This window comes from Haliotis asinina, chromosome 10, assembly GCF_037392515.1.
Source record: "Haliotis asinina isolate JCU_RB_2024 chromosome 10, JCU_Hal_asi_v2, whole genome shotgun sequence".
NCBI lineage: Eukaryota > Metazoa > Mollusca > Gastropoda > Lepetellida > Haliotidae > Haliotis > Haliotis asinina.
In genome coordinates this window covers 16,028,057-16,040,083 of record NC_090289.1, presented here as the reverse complement: position 1 = coordinate 16,040,083, position 12,027 = coordinate 16,028,057, and the positions used below count along the sequence as shown (strand labels likewise).

At 37.3% G+C, this 12,027-nt stretch overlaps 1 protein-coding gene across 30 annotated transcripts in view; it reads right to left on the bottom strand.

The window, feature by feature from the left end:
• The window catches only part of LOC137298984 (tensin-3-like), a 230,683-nt gene that overhangs the window by 47,082 nt on the left and 171,574 nt on the right, over positions 1-12,027 (bottom strand). For 28 of the 30 annotated variants that reach the window (XM_067831414.1, XM_067831422.1, XM_067831425.1 and 25 more), the window contains one exon: positions 10,740-10,778. In XM_067831414.1, coding sequence (XP_067687515.1) covers positions 10,740-10,778 — 39 coding nt within the window. Of the gene's footprint in view, positions 1-3,201; positions 3,383-10,739; positions 10,779-12,027 lie in introns of those variants that run through there. The other 2 variants (XM_067831437.1, XM_067831439.1) reach the window with 1 other exon arrangement.

Genomic DNA, 12,027 nt, shown 5'->3' with positions numbered 1-12,027 from the left:
TGCGGGTATGCATTGTGGTAGTGCTGGAGGCGTTCCCCTCATACGACGTCATCACCTCCATGATGATGCTAATGAAGTCTTCAGACACCACTGTTGATCGCTAATCCTTCAGTACAGCGTAATATCCTAACACAATGTCATTGGCAACGCAGACAAGGTCATTTGTGTATTCCTGTACCACACATCAACAGACTCAATGAACATATCCCAACAAAATACCACCATCCAGCAACAATATCAGCGAAAAGTCAAACTCAGAAAAAATTAGATCTTCTTTTCCAATTCAGGATGGCTCCTAGTTTCAGCATCCACCGAAACGAAATGACACTGACATGTAGGCTGTCTTATGACATTCCTAAGTCAAAGAGTTCGCCCTCAATAAGATTTATGAGTTTGCCATTTTTTTCAGGCAGGTATCCAGTCCTTGATTTCTTGATCATTCTGGGCCCCTTTTCATGTCCAGGGTCATCACTATCCATCCAAGACGCAGTTGCTTTGAAACCAGTTGAAGGCAAGTTTCGACATCCTCACAACAGAGAAGGAACATTCGTCAAGCTGTAGACTGTCAGGGTTACAGGGTTGAGAATCTGGGTGAAACAGTTTGGCATACTCCCTAAACAAAGTTTCTATTTGTACCTAACATATGGTTTTTGTTGCTTTCATACATGCATGTTTTCTTTTCTTGAAGCGCTTGCAGGCAAGCATGTTTGACAGAATATCATAATGTGCTTTCCCTTGAACTTATCTGGAGCAGACTTATTAAATTAAAATGGAACAGCAGATCTATCTTTGTCTCCTGAGCAGAATGCTGGCCGAACACACCTGGTTTGGATGTAATCAATTCAACTGTAATCTGATTCTCAAAAGTATGAACAGTTATGTAATGTGCGAAGCAACTGTTACATAATAACATGACATCCATTTTTTTCTCTACCCCCAACCTAAATATCAAACTTTCTTTCCTATATTCTAAAAATCTCTTTAGCTCTTTAATGTCTGTGCAATCTACATATTCTTGCAAAATAATTTTGCTTCAAATCAAAGGACCAAAAAGGTCCTGTACCTTAGGCCTTACAGGGAAGGTGACATTTGTTGTGTTTGGGAGTGTGTCAAAGTTCTCCAGAATCTCCCACCTAAGTAATGAAGTGAGCTTGTTGGTTCTGTGTTAAACATAAACACCTCCACCCAGCACAAGTCAAGCAGCCTGTTGAGGTAGAACTTCAAGCATTTTGATGACTTCTTAACATTTTCAGGAAACCATTTGTCCTTGCAGGACTCCTATTTTCAGCTGTTTCAAGAACTGTAGAATTTCACATTAAGTTGAAATGTGATTTGAAACCTGCACCAGCAATGTAGATTCCATAACATTCACCAAGTGAATTCACCTGAGAAGAGTTGTCTTCATGTTGTTTAGCTCAAGAAAGTCTTAATAATTTATCACTGATTTCCCATCAATTGTGATCATGGGCAACTGTCTCTATGATCACCATTGCCATCTGATACACCTCTCAATATCCTCTTTCTCCCCTAATTACCCAGGGTGATAACATGACAATTACCAGCAATTGCCTGTAGATGACCCTTGAGGAATGGTCACTTGTAAGCACCAGCACAAAGATACAATCTCCGTGTGCTGAACCATACCATAGTGAGAGGAAGTCAACAAGTGGACAGTTAATGGACAACTTCCTTCATTCATTACATCAGGTGCCTGTCATGGCCAACAGAGCCAGACAAGGACACACATGGACAGCTCTTCTGGTTTTCTGTTCTGTCACTCATATATCTGCTAGAAACTGGGTAAGTGTTGTTCTAGGTAAGTTTTTGGACTGCCATATCAGTCATGTTGAGGCTTAAGTGAGTGCCATAGGTAATCACAAACAGCTCTTCAACAGATATAAACTTAGTTTGATAGTAGTTTGAGTATATTCAACATAAAAGCCCAAATCAATGTCAAAACTCATAGATTTAGCCATACATCCACCAGATGACATTTTACTGGTGTTACGGGTCAGCTTGACATGAAGGTCAATATGATCATCTGCTGTGATATTTGACAGAACTAAATAATAACATAATGTTCAACAGAGCATGAATACAGGAAAATGATTAATGCTGACTTCAAAACCATGGCAGTACATCACTAACAATTCTGTACATCACTAACAATTCTATGATAATCCATGGTAACTCAACAGTTTAGATGCTTATGATATTACAACCTGGACCAAAAACATTTGCAGCTAATCAAAACTACCACTGGGGAATCCTTTCTTATATGGTTCTTGCTGTCATGATACTACTGTTTGGTATGTGAGGATAATATTTGATTATCTTTGGAAGCCATGTGATACTACTGTTTGGTATGTGAGGATAATATTTGATTCTCTTTGGAAGCCACATGGTACTACTGAAGATATTTGCTATCACAATTTTCCTGTTATCATTTGTGACACTTCACAATTTTAAACAAAAACTGTCTAATTTTTCAACATAAATATTTATCAATTAACCTTTGATCAGTATCATGAATCATTGTATTTCTTTGATTAGTGAAATAATTTCAGTATGTGAAAGCATCGCTCATAAACAGCCAGCAATATTCAACGATCTGGCAACAGAGAAGGAATAATATCCTGGAACACTGTCTGACATTTACTCCACAGACTACCCTCTCCTGTTACAACAGAACACTTAGTAAGCTTACCAGCACACAGCAATATTCATTAAAGATTCAAGGCAGTGGCCAGTTCCCTGACCTACACAAACATATTAAACTGTGTAGCAGATTTGATACATTCCCTAGAACACATGATTACAGTCGTATCTAGAAATACCACAGTTTTCACCAATTTGATTTTTTGCAAGACACAAGTTTATTGAGTAAATAACCTTTCTAGCATGATTACTATAATTATTAATTATACATTATCTAAAAGTATGTCAGTTTCTGTAGCAATATTTCTTTACAAAGAAACAGTATGTTCACTCTGTACACATATGAATTCTAGATAAAAAGAACCCATATTATATCTACACCCAAAATTCCTTACATTTCCAATTCAGCAAGTTCAGCATTCTAGTCTATCCAGTTTAGATATTTGTGACTACTTGTATTAAACTGAGCTTGCCAGCGTGGAGGAGTTGGAACACACAAAACAGGTTTTTCCATAGATTAAATCAGCTTTATGCAAACTTTACCTGAATTCATGTGACTCCGTAAAACGTCCTTAGGTTGAACGAGGTCAGTAAGCGTTCATGCATGAATGTCCGGCATGCAGTTCAGGCGATTGACTGACCAATCACTTACCAAAAGAGACCATAACAACCAGACCACATGAAGCAATACACCAACGTGGTGTGGTATACATGGCAAACACTCAACACAGCATGGTGACCCAGAAAGCTAACGTAGCATATCTGAATGTTATTAATCAATGGGAGGCTATTAACATGCTGTTCTCTGTCTGTGTGTAGAATCTGCCTTGTGTGAGCATGTGTCATATCTGTCAGCTCTCATTGTGTCATAACGACACTCAAACCTGAGTCATGCTACTATGTATCCTAAGTAACAAAGAGATTTTGATATTTTGACACAATATGAAACACTCACATACAAGTCATTTGGTGTCCGTCATAGACGTGTAAGGAAATATATGCATATACTAATGACACATTGGGGAGGTCACAGTTGACCATCACAGGCAACAAGTAGCAACACAAGAGGCAATTATTTTTTTTACATGTAATGAATCTTTTACCCAAATGATAGGCAAGACAATCTTCCTGATCATAAGCATAGCTTTTTATTTACTTTCTAAAACACGATATGTGAACGTATGTCTCCCAAAGCTTGTGCTTGCCAGGCAGGTATTATGCATATGTATGAATATCTAGTCAGATTTCTACATGCTACACTGCAGAAGAGGTGTACAAAGAGGACACCTGTCAGAAAGATGGGCTTTATCATATAACATCAGACTGATGGTGTCATGCATGTTTCACATTGAAATGTTTTCTCAAAAACAACTCACTGATCCAATGAACATGCAGCTAGCACATGAATGTCCACCACACCTGTCTGTCAACCGCTATTATCTCTAGCACTAAATACAGCTCATAAAGGCAGAAATTATATAAAACAGACACTTAATTCAAGATAAAAAACATCACTCTAACATAATGCAAATGAAAGTGGTACGTGGTATTTTCAGCTGTATCACCTTATTGGATACTAAGAAAGGGTATCAGATATTGTATCCATGCAGATACTCAAACCAGGACTGGGGCATGACAGGCAACAACTTGAATTACTGGACTATCTTTCCCACACTCCGTACATATGAAAACACCTGTGCACATGAAAAATGGGCCTTTGAAACAGTTACCTCTGCACTGTAAATATGGCCTTTCGTGCATGACATGAAAAATATATCCTAGTGGAACTTTGTATATAGTTGGGATGGATGAGGTTTCGGCTGCAGGTACCTTTTGCACTTGTAAAATATGATTCCCATAACAGCTGTCACTAATTACACATTTAAGATTTATCAGTAAAAGGATTATGTATCTTTAGGTAAATGAACAAGGGATGAGAGAATGTGGACTACCGAAACACAGATATCTGTCAATTGAAACTGGCAAGAATGTCTAGACATGACAATTTTCACATTGCATTTTCTCTTTTATATACAGAGGTTATGATTACTGTGTGTATTTTCACATAAATTATGCTAGAAACAGCTATCAGTTCAATACCAAAAATAATATGGATTCAAAGACCAGAAAACTGCACCTGAAATTTATTAGAAATGATATATTCCAAAAGCTCATTCAGCTTTCACCACATGTGTTACGAATACTAAACACCAACAGGGGACCACTTTGCTGCAGTGGTTTGCAGGTGCCACAATGTTTTGATTTTATCAGTTTGGCCAGTCACCATATCATTGAGACTTCCAGTGAAAAACACAATGCTATGATGTAATAGTTGAACTACAATAAAAATGACCTTTGCAATGCCAGGGTATCAAGGTGTGGTATTAGGGAATTTGTTAAATGTATCCTATCAACTGAGGTTCTTTCCAAAATTATTTACCTGCTACTGTAAATAACTTGAGCTGGTGTCATCTGTCATCAGTTTACACATAATTTTGCAGAAATAATTAAAATGGATTACAAACATCACTTGTGCTATAAACATAATTTATAACCAGAACCTGTATAAGTAAATATGAAAGATACTGTTCTTTCTACAGTCTGTATATGTAAATATAAAGATGCCCTTCTCACTAGCGCCTGTTTATGTAAATAATATAGAAGATGCCCTTTTCATTAGACCCTGCATAAGTAAATATAAACATGCCCTTCTCACTAGAGCCTATATCTGTAAATACAAAGATGCTCCTCTCTTTAAGGCTGTATATGCATACATAAAAGATACCCTTCCTTCTAGAGCCTGTATATGTAAATATAAAGATGCCCTTCTCACTGTATAAGTAAATATAAATAATACCCTTCTCACAAAAACTTATACAACTTATATAACTATGTCCTTCTCATTAAAGTCCATAAATATGAACACGAAGACACCCTTCTCAAGAGAGCTAAAAATGTAAATACACGGATGCTGTTTTGACTGGACTCGGAACATGTTGATACAAAGATGACCTCCATACACTACATTTCTGACAGAAACTAGCTTCACATTCGACATGTATGATTCAATTGTCACACTAATCTAAAATGAAATGTAGGCTGCCTGCACATATCAAAGTGTATAGAACATTAGCTGAAGTGACCCATGGATATTGCCTCAGTCTCTGTGGGGGGTATATTATCATAGAAATGCACACTTCGGTAGGAAGGGTTGTATGTCATGTGAAATTCCCTGTCCTTATGGAACAGTTTTCAGCTATAGCTTTCAAATAATGTTATGATCAATGATTTAAAAATGTTTTAAAAATTTCTTCTCTTCACAATGTGACAATTGCGAAAGCAGCTTCATTGCGACTCTCTCATAACAATAATAAAGACTATGACTATCCATAGAAATCTCTGCAATGATAGGATGTAATGTGTTTCTATCATCTGCCAGTCTGACACAGATCTACCAGAACATTGTTACTGTGATATGGATACCATCCCTGCACATTTACATTTCCACAACAAACATTAACTGCACTATTCTTATTGTGATAAGGATATGCATACTACACATCTACCTTCTGCATATTCCCACTGCAAACATTAACTGCACTATTCTTATTGTGATAAGGATATGCATACTACACATCTACCTTCTGCATATTTCCACAACAAACATCAACTGCACTATTCTAATTGTGATAAGGATATGCATACTACAAATCTACCTTCTGCATATTTCCACAACAAACATCAACTGCACTATTCTAATTGTGATAAGGATATGCATACTACAAATCTACCTTCTGCATATTTCCACAACAAACATTAACTGCACTATTCTTATTGTGATAAGGATATGCATACTACAAATCTTCCTTCTGCATATTCCCACTGCAAACATTAACTGCACTATTCTTATTGTGATAAGGATATGCATACTACAAATCTACCTTCTGCATATTCCCACTGCAAACATTAACTGCACTATTCTTATTGTGATAAGGATATGCATACTACAAATCTACCTTCTGCATATTCCCACTGCAAACATCAAGTGCACAATTATGGGAAGAAATGTCTTACTTGGTGTAATATGACCTCAATTGCAAGTTTCGAAGGTAACAACACCCAAAGCTATGACAATCATTTAATGCCTTTTTCATCTTTGATAAAAGAGCTGAAATTCTTTATTTAAAAATTGTTGTCAACATGGAAATTTAACTGATTATTTCCTGTAAAAGCCCCTCATGTTTCAACATTACAAAGTGCTTTGTGTATCATATAAATGAAGCAAGTAAGGTTTAACACAGCTTTAATGGAGACATAACATGCACAAGACTATAGTGAGATGGAAGACCATAAATACGGTGTGATCAAGATCATAATTGGGGAAAACTTGGATTTAAACTCGGACAGAGGAGGAGGAGAGGAGGGGAAATCATACCTAGGTCATCAAGATGATTTGAAGATGTATGATTGGAATAATGCTGGTGGTACGATAAGGTTTAACTGGCTCATTAACCACTAGGATACTGGGATGTCCACATACCTTTGTAACCCATGCAATCTGCAATAACCCTTATATTTCCAGGTTTAATACAAGCAACATAACCTATCTGTTCTACATCCTTCAAAATAAAAGTGAAGACAAATGGCTCTATGGATTTTGAGATGTCCCCTTAAAAACAATTCTTGTCAGTGCCTCCACTCCCTGAAGAGAGGGAAAAGTTTTACGTAAGAGTTCAGTGGAGGAGTAGCCCTTGAAACATCTGTTCTCTGGTGAACTCTTTGAGGCAACTGTGTATCTCAGTCAATGTCACTCTGCCACAAAAACAGTCACAGATTTGCTTTGCACACAATACAAGCCATTCACAGTCTGGTCATTCAAACAATTTCATTTCCTTGCCTCTGACTTGTACATCAAAACCAGACAACTGGACTTGTACCAATCATCCTGAGCCAATTCAGCTATTATAACATATATATATATATTTATTTCTGGTATTGAAAGGCCACAGGCCTGTAGTACAACACACTACTATAACATGTACTGGCAAGAGTCCTCGCAAGTCTAGATAATGTATACTTCATTGGCTACAATAAGAGCTTAAAATGTTTCTGCATGGTAGTCACTCCAAACAAGAAACACATTGTAACAAGTTTGCCAGCAAATATAAAAATCTACACAAATAGATGTGTAAATATGCAGTGTTGCATTGGTATGTACATAAATATCTCGTAAACAGACAGTGCACACCATCACAAACAGATTGACTTCAACACTCAAACTTATCTCTACAGAACCCCATCATTAAGCAACATAACAGATAAAGTAGCCAAGCCACCCCTGATATCAGGACATGGAAAAAGTGAGGTATAAGAGGTTGTAGAAGCTTGGAAAAAAAATTGCTACTAACCTGAAGTGATACCAGTGGCTTGCCGATTCCTGCAGGAGGTTCAGACAGAAATCTGACACTATCTTCCCTGGCACAAACCAACCCCCATCAAATGGGACTGTTTATTTCAGGTTGGGCTAAAATTAGACCAAGATGCACCCATCTTTTCCCTTAGCCTTGTGAACCAAGAGAGGATATTGGGCAGAGTAGATGGGGGATAGCTATACATATGTTAAGGCAGAAAATATTTTGTCATTAATTATGAAAGCAGAGTATCATAATTGACAGCTTCTGCTTATACAGGTATCAGGTTACTTATTATGGGTTTAACAGCAGTCTTCGGGAAATCATTACCAACTATACAAGCATAAAGTGATTATATTAAAGAAAATTTTGCAAGCTGTAAAGATAAAATATGAACTGATTTGAATGTATCCCCCTCCCTATGCCCCTCCTCTTCCTATGGTCTGCTGCATTAGTGGTCCAATTCATGCTCTACAGTCCCAACTAACCACAACATTGAGGAGTTCTTCCTTGTCAGTGGGAGGCTCACCTTTAACCTTGTGGATGAGGGTATCGAGGAATGGGGTCACCAACATAAGTTTTTAGTAAGACATTTCAACAAATATCACACTCTAGCTGAGAGAAATTGTTTAATTCAAATTTCAGAGGGTTTGTCTTCAGCCTTGAAACACTAGTAGACTAATATGCCACATATACAACTAATGATGATTTACTACTACAAGACAGTTAAACCTATTGAAATGACTGGTGTCTTTCACTATATCAGAACACCATCATTTCATATTTATCTTCAAAAAGTAACCCAAGTTTATAAATTCTGGTATGAAATATCCATTCTAAAGATTTTTTAAATATTTAGGTCCAAATATGTCTGACACTTAAATCAGAAGAAAGTCATTTAAATCTATGATCACCTGGACATGTGGCTACAGTTAAAATAATTACATCTCCACATAGAGAACTCAAAGTCACTGAGGTGAACAGTTCAAGAAACTGAAGCTGTACAAGAAGCCAGCATATATTGCCCATCCCGTAAGATGGCTGTATCACTACCCAACCCTAAACAACACTACAGCATGTGCCTAGTCCACATCATGGCGTACCTGTGTCAGCCAATGTGCGTGTGAGGCAAAGAAATGTTATGGTGACTTACCTGCATGACCTGGTCAGTAAACCATGACATATCCACACATAGACATCTTTGTTCATATCTAAATGCTTAGTTAGCAATCCCTGAGGCAACACATCAAATCTAGTAACAGTATTTGATTTAGTTTGTATGCCTGCTAAAAAGGCAAAGAGTAAAGTGTGGGCGGGGCTACAACATGCTACACCTTAAACCTTTCAACAAACTACCTCAATTCTTTCTAACATTCTTATCCACTTGTTGTTACGGTGTCAACTAAAAAGGAAGCAATTTGCATGCACATAATGATGAACTGATTCAAATTTTTCACAATTTTATTACATAAACTGTAAAATTCTGATTTGGGTCAAAGTTTGTTTCTGCTCTGGTAATGCTGTCATGTCTCCTTAGCTCCTGAGGGTTACAGAGTTATAACCATCCAGGTCAACTGTGTCATAAAACACCTTGAGCCAGGTATTCAGAATATGTCCACCTTTTAACTTTTAAATTTCAGTCTTCCTTGAGACAAGCAAAATGTTAAAATATGTACATACATATCTAAGAAATACACTGAAATATGGTGTACCTTTTAATATTATATACAGATTTATATGTAAATTAAACCCATCTCTTCTGATCAACTTTGGTTACTCCATGGAAAGTCCTGAGTCCATTTGGTGTAACCTGATATATTTCAGATTAGCAAGGTCTTTATCTCCTCGACTCCATGAGGTGGAGACATTTAAAGGTTCCCAACCATATCCATGAACGTGAAATGTTTTTGAAGTGTACCATAAACTCAGCAAGTGGTCGGTATCAATAAAGTGAGCGACCTTGAATAAAAGAGAGGGAGCCAGGCCATCTCCCTGAGGTACGCTTCATTACCTTAGCAATGCACTTGCCACTTACACTCAACTGTAATGAATGCACGTTCTTCAGTGTAAGGTTGTTATATTTAACCTCATATATAAAATCCCTCAAAATTAAATGCAAATATTCATCTCTATGAATAGGAAGAATGAGACAGGTTTTACTGGCTTACATGCATGATGAAATCTTTGAAGAAATGTTTGAATTCTATCAGCTCAACTTTCAATGGCACAAATTATCAAAGGTATAAGGCTCTCCTTCAGTGAATGAGCAGCACTACAGAGAATATATCTGAGAACTTTGTCCTTTTTGACCTCAGAGATTAACAGTTTTAGAAGCAAACCATGGCATAACCACTTATCCTATTACATACCTAACAAACTGGTGTTCCATTTCACCTGAACAGAAATTTTTCATTTGCATATCATGGACTCAACTAGGTCTTTGTATTGCTCAACAACAAATCAGAGAAGGAAAGACAAATTATTCTAACAGATCAACCTAATCAGAGACTTTGCCAACTTTCTGACCTTTTTTCTGACATTTCCTTTTTTACTTGGACAGGCCTGAGGAGTCTTTCCAAATGTGAGCCATACTGTAACACCCAACATAATAATCAGATGCCTCAAGAAAACCATCTGTACAGAAACTGACTGAACTAGCACTGGACTTACCAGTTCATTGCTGACCTGAGGAACGCATGTAGTCACCACCTGCAAACATAATAGGAAGAATTAACACATCTACAACATAAACGTTCAAATTTGATTGCAACAGTCAAGATAATTTCCTTGAATAATGGAATCAGGTATGTTAGATAGTATCTCTGATCAGAATTGTATGTTTGCATGTGATGTTCGTGCTTCAATACAATATGAATTACATGTTCATTGGAGAAGAAGCCAACACAGAACCTGACCCAGAGAGGGTTAATTTGTCCACCATGGGTATCATCAGACGGTGTACTTGTCATTTGTATCACATGTTCATCTCAAAACAAGCCAAGACAGAACCTGACAAAGAGAGGGTTAATCTGTCTAACATGGGTGTCATCAGAAGGTGTACTTGTCATTTGTATTACATGTTCATCTGTAAACAAGCCAACACAGAACCTGACCCAGAGAGGGTTAATCTGTCCACCATGGGTGTTATCAGAAGGTATACTTCTCATATGTATTACATGTTCATCTGAGAACAAGCCAACACAGAAACTGCTGAGCAAATTTACGTCTTGACCCACTCCAAACACTTGTCCTGAACAAACACCATATTTACTTAGCTTGTTAACCCTCACCCCCTATCATGGAGAGTGGAATAACCAACATCAAAGATGGGATTATACTACTGAAGGTAATCAGGTATGGAGGGTTAAGTTGACTTTACAAAAGACGACAGACAATAAGAGCCTTGCTTAGCTTAGGATTTAGATTTGATCTCCCTCATAATCTAGGATGTTGCTGTAATCTCTCTATCATATTGCCTTCCTTATTCTGGATATTGCCTGATTGCATTTTATCTCAACTATTTGGTAAACAAGCTCTGAAAGTTTCAACAAAAGGCCATATCAGTTCACCATGTCAGCTAAGTGTTGACACACAGGTAACAGCAAGGGATACAATACTCAGCATTCATATGGATTTAAAGTTTGGGAAGAAACTGAAACCTGTAGTTTTGAGGTCAATACACTGCCAAACATCTCACATGGTAAAGTTTTGGTACTGTGCAGGGTTCATAATACTTTGGGGTGGTTTTGGTAGCTGAATGGTAGTGAATTTGGTCATCACACTGAAGACCCAAGTTTGATTCCCCGTATCAGCACAATGTATGAAGCTCATTTCTGGTGTCCCCTGCTGTGTTATTGTTGGACTACTGCTTAAATATGGCATAAAACTAAACTCATGCACTCATAATGTTTGATGAAAAACTATAGTCAAACTACTGAAAGAATGTTTTATGCTTTGT